The sequence below is a fragment of the Odocoileus virginianus genome, chromosome 21 (assembly GCF_023699985.2).
Source record: "Odocoileus virginianus isolate 20LAN1187 ecotype Illinois chromosome 21, Ovbor_1.2, whole genome shotgun sequence".
Classification (NCBI taxonomy): domain Eukaryota; kingdom Metazoa; phylum Chordata; class Mammalia; order Artiodactyla; family Cervidae; genus Odocoileus; species Odocoileus virginianus.
In genome coordinates this window covers 42,088,850-42,105,514 of record NC_069694.1, presented here as the reverse complement: position 1 = coordinate 42,105,514, position 16,665 = coordinate 42,088,850, and the positions used below count along the sequence as shown (strand labels likewise).

At 42.0% G+C, this 16,665-nt stretch overlaps 1 protein-coding gene across 8 annotated transcripts in view; it reads right to left on the bottom strand.

The window, feature by feature from the left end:
• Window positions 1-16,665, bottom strand: part of LEF1 (lymphoid enhancer binding factor 1) — a 119,957-nt gene that overhangs the window by 9,191 nt on the left and 94,101 nt on the right. For 5 of the 8 annotated variants that reach the window (XM_020901951.2, XM_070452231.1, XM_070452232.1 and 2 more), the window contains 2 exons: window positions 9,800-9,907; window positions 5,010-5,058 (listed from right to left, as the gene is read on the bottom strand). In XM_020901951.2, coding sequence (XP_020757610.1) covers window positions 5,010-5,058; window positions 9,800-9,907 — 157 coding nt within the window. Of the gene's footprint in view, window positions 1-4,299; window positions 4,341-5,009; window positions 5,059-9,799; window positions 9,908-16,665 lie in introns of all 8 variants that reach the window. The other 3 variants (XM_020901952.2, XM_070452234.1, XM_070452237.1) reach the window with 1 other exon arrangement.

Genomic DNA, 16,665 nt, shown 5'->3' with positions numbered 1-16,665 from the left:
AGTAGACCTCACTGGATGTTCACAACAAAGTGAATGAAAAACTGGCATTTGTACATTGGCCTTCATGGGAGAATGTGTGCAGTCTCACGGCCTGGGACCCTGGGCTCCCAGCATTCTCACAAGTGAAGAGTTAGTTAAAAAAAAAAAAAAGCTAAGGATGAATTTGGATTTCTTGAAAGGTCCCACAGCTTGGAAATCACCTCTGATTTGGAGGAATGTCTTTTATAGATGCTAATTCTAATTATTCCTAAAGTTGGCTATAAGATGTTGAGACTGGGTTAATGCTAATTTCTTTGTTTCAACTTGATTTCACCAGAATGACTATTCTTATATAATGCACAGAAGTTGAAACACACAGGCAGATGGGGACACGGCTGGGTGTATGAAGCAACTCCAATGGCATTTCCCACCAACAAAGTGAAAGCATTAAATGAAACTCGTGTCTTTTAAGGACTAGAAACGAGTTCTCAGACGGTTTTTTGTTCACAGAGGAGTCCCTTCCTTATAATCCACCATCCCTTGCTAGTTCAGAGTAAAGAGAGCTCCCTAGCATCTGAGCTACACCACAGATGTCTAAGCTCAGTGACCTAGTTTAACGGGAATTTCTTTTAAGGAGAACAAGATAATGGCAAGTTTCACTGTACAGAGAGAAACCCTCTCAAAAATCTCTTCACGTTGGAGTCACAGCATCTTCCCCGTCTGGGCACTGCGTTCTGTCAGCTTTGCCTTCCTGCAGGGATAGCCTGACTTTAGGATTTCCCTTCAGAGCTGAGAGCAAGTCCTAACAGACCTCACACACACTGTGGGCAGGATCAAGCCTAATCAGACACTCCATCTGTCTCGGGCTCCTCTCTAAGGTGTAGCCAGCACAACTGGGACCGAAGTCTGGCACACAAGAGGCCACGTGATGGCATCAGTATGGAAGCGAAGCCTCAAACTAGAGGCAGTGCTTTTGTCACTCGTTCTGGGGGTGGGGAGAGGTGACCTATATAGGATAGAAGAAGAGCAAGCACTTCGTGCACAAAGTCGTTTGCAAATCATACAGGTGCCTTATTAGTTCTACAGAGCCACTCCACTCAGACCTAGGATGAGGACAGATTAGGAAGCAGAAAAGAGACGTTGAGTCCCTTTACTAACAGCTGGGAGGCAGGGCAGCTCGCGGACCCACAAAGCCACCCGGGAAAAGCTGGGACTGGAGGCAGCTGGGCGCTCAGAGGCCAGTCAACAGCCCTCTTTCACTTCTGCCTTCTGCCGAGGAACCAGAGGCTCCTGACTTAAACCTACTGCCCCGGATCATCACATGGCACAGAGGGCTAATGTGAGAGCCTGGGTGGCCTCATGCTAGTCTAAGCTCTTTCTAACAGCAGGATGCTCTGTTGCCCTGGTCTTCCATTTAGAACAATACACAGAATACCCTCCATGGAAATTAATCGGTTATTACTGAGTGTCACCTCCTCAGAAGGCCTTTTATCATCATCAGCCCAAAGCCTACCCTCCAGTCACTCTGCTTTATTTGTGTTACAGCACTTAGATGTTTCTGTTTGTTTTTAATAATTGCCCTGCCAGCAATGTAAGTAAGCAGGGACCTCCGGAGCCTCATTCAATGCTGTATTTCTAGGTATTACAGAGCTAACTGGCATTTATAAAATGCCCAATAAATGCTGCATAGTAACTAAACAAGTCAACTACTACACATAGAAGTTTCTGAATTCTTAAAACAAAGAAAGGGGTGGGGAAGCAGTAGGGGTAGTATCATTCCTAATTTGCTGACATCTTTATGAATGCAAATCTGACCTTCTCTCTGCTTAGTAACTCTTATCTAATGACTGGCAGTGCTGTTCTCTAAAATAGGATAGTGTGGAGGACAGGACTTCAAAGGCTGCATGACTGATCCAGCACCGAGAGGGGAGAGGAACACTGAAGACTGATTAAGTGCAGCCCAGCTGACAAGAGCCAAGAATTTTTTTCTTGGGGTGGGGGGAAGGTAAGCTTTGTTGTGTTTTTCTGGAGCAGGGCAGAGGGGACACCCTGACCTTAAAAACAAACAAACAAAAAAACAAAAGTGACAAGGAAGCACAATGATCACTGTAACATTATTTTTAAAAAAGGAGATATTTGGGGGACATTCTAGGACAAAAAAGCATTTAGCTAATTTTCGAATCTAAAATACTATATAATGTTAATCATAAAGGACACAAAACCAAATATCAAAGTCTGAAGTATAGAAACACATTTTTGCATGATATTTGAATAGAAACAGCATTGAAGATGGTGGTGCAAACAGGACAGTGAATCAGACCATTATCAGTCCTTAGCATGTTGCGCTTATGAGGGTTTTCCATTTAGAGCCAAGCATTAAAGAGGCTGCTGTCCATTCCCAGGTGTTCAGTAATTAAAAGGACAATAGTCTTCAAAAAATAAAATGTGACTAAAAAGGTACAAAAGCATATGTGTTTACTACTAGAACTATTTCTAAACTATGATGCCATAAGTACCTGGGGGCTGGGCCTGTGCTCCTGATAACCAAGCTGCAAGGCCAGCTCAGAAGAGGTCCTCAGTAATAGCTATTAAGTTGAATTAAATATGAACATCAACTGTGACATTTTTCTGATACCTGTTTGGTCACCTATATGAAAGGCTGATCTTATTTATACTTGGAGAAAAGCCTGCCACTAACTACTAGTTTATAAAACTTTTGATATCATAAAACAACAATGATGAAATTGTGAAGAACTCTGGGACTCTGAATAAAGATGAAGAAAGTCTCACAGGGGAGAGGACAGCTGAGTTGGGTCTTGGTGTGGGGTGGAGGGACGAAGAGAGGCCACTGATAATAAGCAAAGAACCCTAAGCGGGTGGGGCTTACTGTTCCCATTTTATAGTGGAGGGAAATGAAGATTAAGAACCTCAAGCCGGGCAAACAGTTGATATAAAATTCATATCAATTTGGTACCAAAATCTCTGCAGGCTTTCCTAGGAAAGTCCATTGAAATTTTAGCACCAGGATTAAGTTCTAAAAGTTTAAGTGGTCAATCTGGTTCCAGTCAAGAATGAAATGACCCAGAAGCTAATGCTCTTCTGAGAAACACCATGCTCAGGCAGAGGAAACGGGCTCTCAGAGCACAGGGCAGCGTGTGCAGCAGCCTCCGTCTGTCTGGGGGACGCAAGTGGTTTTGTTTGGACAGAGCACAGGCCGCATGGTTGGAGGTGAGGAGAGGCAGAACACGGAGCCTTGAGGAGAGGGAGACGCGGAGCCACGCTAATGTGGTCTGCACTGTGTCCTTCAGACGGGGGAGCACTGGCCCTTTTTAAGTAGGGAAGTGACACCATTCGTTCGTGTTTCAGCAAATCCCTCTGAGAGCAACACGAAGAACTGGCAGAAATGAAGTCTGGAAGCAGGACAGTTATCTAAAGACTATTACAGTAACCCAGATGGAAAGTTAGAGCACTTGAGCTGAGGCTGTGGACTGCTGAGTGTGAGAGGAAAGGCTCGAGCAGACCCCAAACATGGAGTTGACGGGACTGGATGCAGGTTCCTAGAGAGAAGAGAATCAAAGGGAGCGCCTCTGAGAAGAACTGAGAATTCACAGACACACTATGAATTCAAAGCCTAGCAAAGAATGAGGTAGTTTATGAAGCCAGGTTTCCACCAGGGCTGCTGGTTACATGGTCAAAAATCAAATAACTACAAAAAAGCAGGAATGAAATAAATTTAGCTATAAAGATGAAAGCAAGATCTAGCAATGGTTACCAATAACGAACTTGATAGTAGAATATAGTTAATAAGTCCTGGAGCCATATATTTAAATAATAGAACAAAATGAAGCCTCTTTCTCCCTAGAAATAAATACATTATTTTTAAGCCTATATATATCATCCCAACTGAGAAAAAGTCTCTACAGAGCAAAACTTTCCAAGTCCTGGGCCAGTGTGCGCTTGAGTTCCTCCAGCACAGCCCCGGGTTTGCAGAGTAAGATGCCATTTTGCTGGTTTTTATTACTTGCCTTTTAAGCAGGCAGACTGCCACTGGTTAGTAAGGAATGGTTGACAAGAATTAGGGGAAAGGGAATGGAGAAAGATTAAAGGGGCACAAAGGGGAAGAAGAGGGACACATACTATATTTCAAGTCTATAGCCGGTATAAAAACCATCAGATGTTTTAAAGCACTGCTTTGATTTTGGTGGTTTGTCCTCTTTAAAGGAGTAATGCTGAATGGCGTCAGTATAAGCAAAAAGATTCACAAGCAAGTGCCTCTGTTTATCAATAATGTCAGCAGTAGGACCAGAGAGTTATTCTTACCATGTTTCAGATGTAGGCAGCTGTCATTCTTGGACCTGTACCTGCAGAAAATTGTGTCTTTAACAAATTTTTATTGAAGAGGTTTTTGTACATTCCAAATACGTAGTAGCTACAATATAATGTGGACCTGGTTTGCTTTATTTTTCATGGTTCTTATACCAGCCATTTTTATTTGTGCAGTACAAGTAGAGGCCTTATCTTTAATGAAAGAAAAGGGGAAATAAGTAGGACCTCACTGACTGATGCCTTGAATTACTGGACAGGAAAGATAAACCCCAGCATCACGTTTCATATTTTTAAATAACCCCAAACCACAGAAAAGATCTCCAGGGGATACAAGGTGGCATATCACAGGGTCATCATAAAAACTGTAATGTGAGGAATTATGCAACTAGAAGAACAGAAGTGTTAAAGCAAAGAGAAGACATAAACAAAAGCAAAAACAAAACCAAGGAAAAAGAAAACAATCACAGTTAATGATGAGGATTCCCGGTAACAGGGCTTGGGGGAGAGATTTTGAGATGTACCTTCACATAGTCACATTTAAAAGAAAGGTCTTTCAAACAGTTTAAAAGAACTTCAGGAAGAAAAGCCGAGTTTAGGAATCACAGTATAGCTGAAGAATAAAGCAGTGTATAGAAAGATGCAGACTGCTTTAAAAATGTTCCTCAGAAGCAGGAGGATGGGCTGGAAAGTCACACAGGGCCTACCTGATGTGGATTCCTGCAGCTTCTCTCTCTTCCTCTTCTTTTTCTTACCCTGGAAGAAGACAGGCACACTGTCACGGGCTGTACTATGAACACATGGATGAATGTGACACAAAAGGACAGGCAGGCAGTCAACCGAGAGAGAAGATGCCTCATTATCTCTTTGTTTACCATCTAGACACCGAGAGCAAGAGAAAAATTCTTATCTGTGACCTTTGTCTTTTTAGCTTCACATTTAATGTCATAAGTACTGAGTTGGCAGTGACCACACGCACACAGGATAATGATGTCCTAGGGCTGTGGTGGGCTTCCTTGGTGGTTCAGGGGTAAAGAATCCACATGCCAATGCAGAAGACACAGGTTCAGTCCCTGGGTCGGGACGATCCCCTGGAGAAGGAAATGACAGCCCACTCCAGTATTCTTGCCTGGGAAATCTCATGGACAGAGGAACATGGCAGCTACAGTCCATGAGTTAGCAGAGAGGTGGACACGACTTAGCAGCTAAACAACAACGAGGGCTGTGGCCACAGACACCACCTCCCATTCAAGGAGAGCCCACATAAGGAGGTACTCTGCTACCCCTTTAATTGCTAACCATCTAATTAAAAATCCACAATATTAACAGGATCTTCAGCCCCTGTGGCATAGACATGACATAACTGAGACAGCAGTAGAAGGGTAAGACAGAACCTGAGAAAACTCAAAAGGTTAATTGTAAAGACTAATTTATGCCAGCTAAAGACCTTGCTCCCTAAAAGACATAACAACATGAATATGCCTGCAACTTAAAATACATTTCAAAATCATCTTAATCACATATTTACATTTTAGGTCTATTTATACTGGTTTGATTTTCTGTTTTCCTTCACAATTACTTTCCCCTCAAAAATAATTGTAATAAGGCATAGACACAGTATGTATTCCACTTCTATGCAGAGTAAATGACCAACCTAGATTAGGATGGTCTTTTCAAATAAGTGTAACAGAACACATATCACATCCAGTTTCTCTGCCTGCTGTAATAATCACATTCACAAAAAATAAAACCATAAGATTATATTGAGTATATTGTGTAAATATATAAAAAGTATGTATTTTTATGCACCTCAAGATAGGTTTTTTTCATGTCACATGACCTGATCTTGGGAAAGTTGACTGAAACCGTCCTCATAAACACTAAGGCAAACAACAGATATTAGTAACCTTGGGAAATGGCATACCAAAAATAGTGGAGTCGTCTTTAAGATGATTAAGGTACTCCAGGAAGAGGAGAGCAGATAGAGAAAGAACATGCTTCTCATAGGCATTTACTGTCCCTCTTTCAAATGTAATGACTTATGGTTTTCAGAAGGTGCAATAAGGTGGTTTCATGTACACGGAGCTTTCTTCCTCACCTCCTCCTCCTCCAAGCTCCCATTCACCCTTTTAAGATTCATCTCATGTCATTTAGGACTCTTCTCTGAGAGCTTCCCACCATAATCTGACTCCTTACAGGGGCCATGATGAGCTGTGTCCCTGGGCCCCTTACCACAGGGCTGTTAGCACTGCCTGAATCTCAGCTCATCTCTGCCACCCAGCACATGCCTAGCACGTGCTTAGAAAATGCAACTGTGGCCTGACATGTCAGACTAATGTTGCTTTTGTGAAATCACATGTACTATAGGAATACATCTGTGCTTCAAGAGAACTTACATTTATGGCAGACAAAAAGACTTAAGGAGTTTGGATACATTTGTTAATTAACACAAAAACAATTTCATGTGTAGTAAATAAACTTTTCATGAAAATCATAAATAGTACTGGGGTTTTAAGCACTACATTTAAAAGCCCCAACAATACAAAGATAACACTACACCTAAGAATATATGTTCACTGTTGATTTATGAAAACCAGTTACAAAAAATGGAAGTTATAAAAACAAATTGAAGCTATACAATCTGTGATGCCTTAGGGCATTTTAATATAAAAAATATTGAGATATATATTTAATACGATCTCAGTGAGCATTAGGATAGCATTCTGACAATGAAAAGCTAAGATACAGGACATGTATCTTATTTAGACTGTATTCCTGTACTCCGAGGAATACTCTGTAGTATCTTTAGCTAAATTGATACCACTTGATTGACTTCTCTTTGCCTTAGTAATTAACAGGCTTATTTTAATTATTATAAAAATTTTAAGTTACAAAGCTGGGGTTTCCTTTCATTCAAAGAGATCCTAAAAATCAAATTGTGCAAACAATTTCCTTTAAAAGTTGTGCCAAGGAAAATCTTTAAAGGTAAATTCACATTACACTGGTCTTCCTTAAAAACTACTTCCCATCTCTCCACATGGAGAGAAGGGTAGAGAGCGAAAAAGAACATATGTTTCTTTTATCTCTTTTTATAAGTGGCAACTCACTCTTTAAGGATCAGAAACAGAAACTTCATTCAAAGACATGATATCACTTGTATGTAGAATCTAAAATACAACACAAATGAACATATCTATGAAACAAAAATAAACTCACAGACATACAGAACAGACCTTTGGTTACCAAGGTGGGTGGGCTGAGGAAGGAAAGGATTGGGTGTTTGGGACAGATGCAAACTATAGAAGATGGATAAACAACCAGGTCCTGTTGCGTAGCACAGGGAACTATATTCAGTAGCCTGTGATAAACCATAATGGAAAAGAATATAAAAAAGTATATATACACAGACACACATAACTGAATCACTTTGCTGTACAACAGAAATTAACACTGTAAATCAACTATACTTCAGTAACATAGAAAGAGAAAAAGAAAGACATTCAACATGCAACACTAAATCTATGTAAATTCACAGCACAGCAAAGCTCTCCCAGGGGGTTCAAAGAAGGAAGACCATTCTTCCCTACAGGCCAACCAGATCTGGAAGAGACCCAGGACAGGATTAAAGGAGTATACTTTAGGACTGAAACCCTCTAGGTGGGGGATTGATCTTGCCACTGAAAGGGCATCACAGAGGCTGTATCCAGAAAATACTAATTACAGTCCAGAGAACAGAAGCCCAGTTCTGAGAGAAAACTCAACTAAAGCTGTCTTCCTAAGGAGGCCCTGGAAGACTGAGATGGTCTGTCTGGAGGAGGGAAATGGCATAGACTGTGCAGTCGGGGGGACTTGGGTGTTCCTTGCAGCTTAGCCTCTACATAGCCGCAGACAAGTTACCTAACCTCTTGACTCTTCAATTTCCCTCATCTGTAAAATGCAACAATACTGTTTATGTCACAGGATTATCCTAAGGACTAGAAAACAACACACAAAGTATTTAAGACAGTTCTAGACAATTGGCATGCGGCAGTTACTGAAACAACCAAGACAGCAATCCAGGGAGTCGATGAAGCTGTTGCTCCCAAGTCACAAACAGTGGGACTCTTACTTCCTATGTCATACTTGTATCCAATGAGGAAGCTCCAAATCCTGACCAGTAGGGGCTTTCTCTTCCAACATGTTACAGCAGACAATGTGTTCCCAAAGCTCCCTGTGCCTCATTATATGGGATGTATGACCTCATACTGGTGGCCCCACAGGCTCATCTACAGCAATGACCACACGTTAATTTACATGTTGATTCATGGCTTCACCATTCTTAAAAAGGACAACTACATCTAATAAGAAGACTGCCCTAGCTGGCAGTTTGAATGCTAGCCTCACAAGAAACATGAAAATGATCTTCAGATTTTTAAATTAAGAGCTTAAGTGATCAAAAACATTCCCCTCTATAAAATACGATACAACTGATATCACTTACAATATTCTTTCTCAGAAGTAGTTTTTGCTGTATCAAGACAAGAACAAGATGTTCAAAGTATAATGTAGTAAAATAATTGGAAATAAAAATGAGGTGTTTTTTTGCCAATAAAATTCATACAACTTAAAATTATGATAATACCTACTCCATCTAAATAAAATATATAATGGACATCAGGGTATATTAATATGAAACAAATAAGTGGATTTTTACCTAGTTCTAATTAGTCTGTGGCAAAACAGTCACATGAATACACTGTAATAAGTGTAAAATAACATAATTCTTTTGGAAAGAAATCTGACAATATATATCAAAAGCCTTTATAATCTGTACTCAATAATTTCACTACTTTGAATCTATCCTACAAAAATAAGTCCTAAATACAGGGGAAAAAACCCTGTTATTATGCATAGTTCATTGCAGGATTATTTCCACTTATTTAAAAAAATAGCAAATATCTAAAAAGCAGGGAAAAAATGGTTAATTGTGACATTCACTCAATGAATATTGTACACCTATTAAAACTTATATACAGAAACACTATGCCATAACGGAAAAATGCTTATTGTATACAAGAGCAAACAGCATGGTACAAAAGTGTATGTATATACACACCCACCCACCCTCAAACACACATCCAAATAAAAATGAAAAAATATGCACAGAAAATATACTGGAAGATAGTTAACTAGTTATTAATAATAATAATCTCATCATTTACATGATGAGGTTGTGGGCTTTAAAAACAATCTTTTCACCAACATTTTAATGATAAGGATTTTTTTGATTAAAAAATTTTACTTAAAGATGTCATTAGCATATAGCCAAAAAACTATGACAGTGCAATTTTCAAAATGAAATATAACCATGAAGTCTTTATTATAAAGTTCATTAACTTTCAAAAATAGAAAACAATGCCAGCATTAGTTACACTCTACAACACATTTCCCTTATGAGAGCAACACAGGGAGAGAACAAGTGAGAAGAGAGAGCTGTCAGTGTGCAGGAGGCGCTTACATAATTGTCTCTTGCAGACCAGCCTGGATAGAGCTGCATATGTAGCTGTCTTTCCTTCCGCGCTAATTCGTAATATTTAGCCTGCTCTTCACGAGAGAGGGCATGCCACTGAAAAACAAAAAGGAAGGAGGGGGAAGAATCAAGTAAAAGCAAAATAGCAATAGTATTATATATTTCACATTTCAGACAGTGAAGAATGAAAATGTTAAGAACGTAAACTTTGATTTTTAAATGGCAGAAGACCACGTGTTGCAGAAATCCTTCCGGAGTTTGGTGGCTGCAATGAGACTCAAACTTTGGTTTTCCTGTCCTGCTCTCACATTACATGAAACCTGTCCACGTATCCAAAATGAAATGGCTTCTTGCCCAGCCTTGCTCTTCTCCAGGGCCAGTTAAAGAGAATGTTCACCAGTAAGCTTCAACACCCAACTTACCCCTTTTTCATAGTTTGTGGCATATTCTGCCACTGAGTCCAAGTGCTATTTATTAATGAGGAATTTCCACAGGTCTTTTCCACACAGGTATCTCCTCACCTCACATGCACACACTCCTACTCTGTCATATGAGGAATCTGAAACCTTCATCATATGATCCTGTCTATAAAGCCAGACATCAAAAGTCAGTCTGTCTCAGTCTCTTCACCCTTGCTTCACACTTATATAAAGACTGACTGTCCACAGGGAGAACACAGATAACACTGTATAATCACCACGCAGGCTTCATGTTTTGCTCTTCTGATGGAAAACAAGGAGCATGGCCTAAATTTACGCTGACATCTACACTTGCAGACTGTAGGAGCTAATTTGGAGAATGCATCACTTGACACCTTTCAAATTTTCCATTTCCCTTTAGGTAACAGATATTTATAGATCATACAGAGCAAAATAGCAAGGCCCTGTTTTGGATTTTAAGCAGCCTGAACCTTGTACGGAATAACTGACTGGTTTAAGGTTGAAAAAGGCGTACAGCAGGGCTGTCTGCTGTTACCCTGTTTATTTAAACTATACACCGAGCACATCATGAGAAATGCTGGGCTGGATGAGATACAAGCTGGAGTCAAGACAGGCAGGAGAAACATCAACAACCTCAGATATGGAGATGATGTCATCCTAACCGCAGAAAGCGAAGAGGAACTAAGGAGCCTCTTGGTTGAGGGTGAAGAATTCAAAGAGCCAGCTTAAAACTAAATATTAAAAAACTAAGATCATGGCATCCAGGCTCATTACTGCACAGCAAAAAGAAGCCGAAAAGGTGGAAATAGTGACAGGTTTCCTCTTCTAGGTCTCCAAAAATCACTGTGGACAGTGACTGCAGTCATGAAATCAGAAGACAAAGGCTTCTTGGCAGGAAAGCGATGACAAACGTAGACAGTGTGTTGAAAAGCAGAAACATTACTCTGCCAACAAAGGTCCGTATAGTCAAGGCTATAGTCTTCCTAATGGTCATGTACATTGTGAGAGCCGGACCACAAAGAAGGCAGTTCAGTCGCTCAGTTGTGTCTAACTTTGCAACCCCATGGACTGCAGCACGCCAGGCTTCCCTGTCCATCACCAACTCTTGGAGCTTACTCAAACTCATCTTCATCAAGTCGGTGATGCCATCCAACCATTTCATCCTCTGTCATCCCCTTCTCCTGCCTTCAATCTTTCCCAGCATCAGGGTCTTTTCAGATGAGTCAGTTCTTCACATCAGGTGGCCAAAGTATTGGAGTTTCAGCTTCAGCATCAGTCCTTCCAATGAATATTCAGGGCTGATTTCCTTTAGGATTGACTTGTTGGATATCCTTGCAGTTCAAGGGACTCTCAAGAGTCTTCTCCAACACCACAGTTCAAAAGCACCAATTCTTCAGTGCTCAGCTTTCTTTACAGTCAAACTCTCACATCCATAACATGACTACTGGAAAAACAATAACTTTGAGTAGACAAATCTTTGTTGGCAAAGTATGTCTCTGCTTTTTAATATGCTGCCTAGGTTTGTCATAACTTTTCTTCCAAGGAGCATCTTTTAATTTCATGGCTACAGTCACCATATGTAGTGATTTTGGAGCCCCAAAAAACAAAGTCTCTCACTGTTTCCATTGTTTTCCCCATCCATTTGCCATGAAGTGATGGGACCAGATGCCATGATCTTAATTTTCTGAATGCTGAGTTTTAAGCCAACTTTTTCACGCTCCTCTTTTAGTTTTTCTTCACTTTCTGCCATAAGGGTGGTGTCATCTGAGTATCTGAAGTTATTGATATTTCTTCCAGTAATCTTGATTCCAGCTTGTGCTTCATCCAGACGAGATTTCACATGATGTACTTCGCATATAAGTTAAATAAGCAGGGTGCTGTACTCCTTTCCTGATTTGGAACCAGTCCATTGTTCCAAGTCTAGGTCTAATTATTGCTTCTTCACCTGCATACAGATTTCTCAGGAGGCAGGTCAGGTGGTCTGGTAGTCCCATCTCTTAAAGAATTTTCCATAGTTTATCGTGATCCACACAGTCAAAGGCTTTGGCGTAGTCAATAAAGCAGATGTTTTTCTGGAACTCCTTGCTTTTTCGATGGTCCAGCAGATGTTGGCAATTTGATCTCTAGTTCCTCTGCCTTTTTTAAATCCAGTTTGAACATCATGGAAGTTCATGGCTCATGTACTGTTGAAGCCTGGCTTGGAGAATTTTGAGCATTACTTTGCCAGCGTGTGAGATGAGTGCAATTGTGCAGTAGTTTGAACATTCTTTGGCATTGCCTTTCTTTGGGATTGAAATGAAAACTGGCCTTTTCCAGTCCTGTGGCCACTGCTGAGTTTTCCAAATTTGCTGGCATATTGAGTGCAGCACTTTCACAGCATCATCTTTTAGGATTTGAAATAGTTCAACTGGAATTCCATCACCTCCACTAGCTTTGTTCGTAGTGATGCTTCCTAAAGGCCCACTTGACTTCACATTCCAGGATGTCTGGCTCTAGGTGGGTGATCACACCATTGTGGTTATCTGGGTCATGAAGATCTTTTCTGTATAGTTCTTTTGTGTATTCTTGCCACCTCTTAATATCTTCTGCTTCTGTTAGGTCCCTACCATTTCTGTCCTTTATTGTGCCAATCTTTGCATGAAGTGTTTCCTTGGTATCTCTAATTTTCTTGAAGAGATCTCTAGTCTTTCCCATTCTACTGTTTTCCTCTATTGCTTTGCATTGATCACTGAGGAAGGCTTTCTTATCTCTCCTAGCTATTCTTTGGAACTCTGCATTCAAATGGGTTTATCTTCCCTTTCCTCCTTTGCCTTTAGTTTCTCTCCTTTTCACAGCTATTTGTAAGGCCTCCTCAGACAACCATTTTGCCTTTTTGCATTTGTTTATCTTGGGGATGGTGTTGATCACTGCCTCCTGTACAATGTCACAAACCTCTGCCCATTGTTCTTCAAGCACTCTATCAGATTTAATACCTTGAATCTATTTGTCACTTCCACTGTATAATCATAAGGGATTTGATTTAGGTCATACCTGAATGGTCCAGTGGTTTTCCCTACTTTCTTCAATTTAAGTCTGAATTTGGCAATAAGGAGGTTCATGATCTAAGCCACAGTCAGCTTCTGGTCTTGTTTTTGCTGACTGTATAGAGCTTCTCCATCTCTGGCTGCAAAGAACATAATCAATCTGGTGATGTCCATGTGTAGAGTCTTCTCTTGTGTTGGAAGAAGCTGTTTGCTACGACTAGTGTGTCCTCTTGGCAAAACTCTGTTAGCCTGTGCTCTGCTTCATTCTGTACTCCAAGCGCAATTCTGCCTGTTATTCCAGGTATCTCTTGAACTCCTACTTTTGCATTCCAATCCCCTATAATCAAAAAGATATCTTTTTTGGGTGTTATTTCTAGAAGGTCTTATAGATCTTCATAGAACCATTCAAATTCAGCGTCTTCAGCATTATTGTTTGGGGCATAGACTTGGATTACTGTGATATTGAATGGTTTGCCTTGGAAACAAACAGGGATCATTCTGTTGTTTTTGAGACTGCACCCAAGAATTGCATTTCAGACTCTTTTGTTGACTATGAGGGATACTACATTTCTTCTAAGAAGAAAAAAGAAGGCAGAATGTCAAAGAATTGATGCCTTTGAACTGTGGTGCTGGAGAAGACTCCTGAGAGTCCTGTGGACAGCAAGGAGATCAAAGCAGTCAATCCTAAGGGAAATAAACCCTGAATATTCACTGGAAGAACAGATGCTGAAGCTGAAGCTCCACTATTTTGGTTATCTGTTGTTAACTGCTGACTCCCTGAAAAAGTTCCTGATGCTGAGAAAGATCGCGGGCAGAAGAGGACGTCAGAAGAGGCAGAAGAGGATGTGATGGCTGGATGGCATCACCAATGCAATGGACATGAACTTGGGCAAACTTTGGGAGATGGTGAGGGACAGGGCGGCCTGGTGTGCTGCAGTCCATGTGGTCACACAGAGTTGGACACGACTGCGTGACTGAACAACAAAATTGGCACTTTGTGTGTGTTTACATAAAACTTGCCCCAGGCCCCCAGTGAGCAGTTTCTCAGTACGTCCTCCTACTTTCCAAATGCCAGGATCTGTTGTCAGCAACTCCCAGAGAACTGGCTGCGCTCTGGGGGCCCCACTGGCCAGAGGCGATGGCGCAGGAGCAGTGGCTGTGGGAGGCCGGGGCGGAGGCCACACCACTCACGCCTGCACACAAGTGTGCCCGCACGCACTCTGGGGGAGGCCCGCTTCCTCTCCAGCGCTCCCGGTTCTAGGGGGCGCTGCTTCCATTTTGCTTCCTGTTAAAGGCTGGGTGGTTCTTTCTCATTCATGTCACTGTGCATATTGATTTTAGTTACTCTCTTCTTGTTTTTTTTAAATGATGGAAAGAAAGCTATGACTGGACTGGAAAAAGGAAGAAGTGAGCGAGAGAGGCCAGAGAGCACCAAGAGGCTGTTCTCGAGGACCGCGGTCCAGTGGTCAGGACACAGCCCCAACAGCACAATGGGGACGTGCCCCCGCGAGAGCACAGGCACCTGCTGCCCTCGCCATGGAGAGGAGGAGGGCCTCACCTCAAAGAGAGCACTGGAGCACCTGCGGCCTCATCCCGTCCTCCCCGCCAGTCTCCAGTCCAGAGGTGGCGCGACCCACAGGCAGGGCAACGGACTCCACTTCCTTCAAACTGCCCCTTGAGGCCAGGGCCTCTTAAGTTGACAGGACAATGATTTAATTGCTTTAGAAGTGCAGAGTGTAAAGTTAAGAACCGTGTCACTCATTGGAACTTGGCCTGAGCCTAAAGGCAAATCAAGTAATACCTTTTCTTTAACAAAAAAAAAAAAAAAAAAAAGGAATGAGGGAGGGGAAATGGGGAAGTGACAGAAAAAATACAACACCTGAAAGAAGTTACCTGAGACACAATCTTTGTCCCAGCAGAGTAATCACAATGAGTCAAGTTGAGCCTAAGAAGGCATGTCTGCGGAGCAGTGGACAGTGAGGCAGGAAGAGTCTCACTGCTTCTGCCCACTAAATAGGAAAGAAAGGGAGACTCACACTGCTTCTGCCCACTGAACGGGAAAGAAAGGGAGAGTCACACTGCCTCTGCCCACTGACGGGAGAGAGGGAGAGTCACACTGCCTCTGCCACTGACGGGAGAGCGAGCGAGAGTCACACTGCCTCTGCCCACTGACGGGACAGAGAGGGAGAGTCACACTGCCTCTGCCCACTGACGGAGAGCGAGGGAGAGTCACACTGCCCCTGCCCACTGACGGGAGAGCGAGCGAGAGTCACACTGCCTCTGCCCACTGACGGGAGAGAGAGGGAGAGTCACACTGCCTCTGCCCACTAAATGGGAAAGAGGGAGAGTCACACTGCCTCTGCCCACTAAATGGGAAAGAGGGAGAGTCACACTGCCTCTGCCCACTGACGGGAGAGTGAGCTGGAGTCACACTGCCTCTGCCCACTGATGGGAGAGAGGGGGAGTCACACTGCCTCTGCCCACTGACGGAGAGAGAGGGGGAGTCACACTGCCTCTGCCCACTGACGGAGAGAGAGGGGGAGTCACACTGCCTCTGCCCACTGACGGGAGAGAAAGCAAGAGTCACTCAGTCGTGTCCAGCGCTCGGCAACCGCATGGACTCTACAGTCCATGGAATTCTCCAGGCCAGAATACTGGAGTGGGTTGCCATTCCCTTCTCCAGGGGATCTTCCCAACCCAGGGATCGAACCCAGGTCTCCCGCACTGCAGGCAGATTCTTTACCAGCTGACCCACCAGGGAAGCCGCTTTTCTAAATCTGAGGTTCTGACCTAGAGCCCTTCATGGGGAGAAAAGGCCACACCAGGCACAGTGGAAGAGATCAGTGTACCTTTAAAAAAAAAAAAAGACTCATCATTAGTAATTTAGATAGGTCTGATGCTAACATGATTGGCAAGAGGCAAAGCATTATCACAAAGGAACGAAAAGCAGACTAAGAGGAAAAAAAGATAAGAAGCCTTACTTTGTAAATTTGTTCATTCATTTGATCAATAATCTCTCATACTACTGCAATATGTCAGTATAGAGATATATTTTATCTGGAATTGTAAATAAGACTTATCTCCCAAAATACATATGGAGGTTGGGTCTTCTACCCAAACAACCAGTTAAACAAGCAGGAATTTTTCAGTTACAGCAGGAAACTTAGGTTGATAAGACCCCAGCTAACAAAACTAAGCAAAAGTCAAAGTTAAAAAGCAGACCACAAACTAAACTGTTTACCTGCCTTTTCAACTGCTTTTAGTTCCTATAGATTTATAATTCACAAACTCAACTCACAAATGAAACATCATTTACCAGAGTGAAACAGTTGAGTAAAGTTATGATATTAAAGTTTTACGTTGAAAACAAAAGTAAAGTCTGATGCAAGCT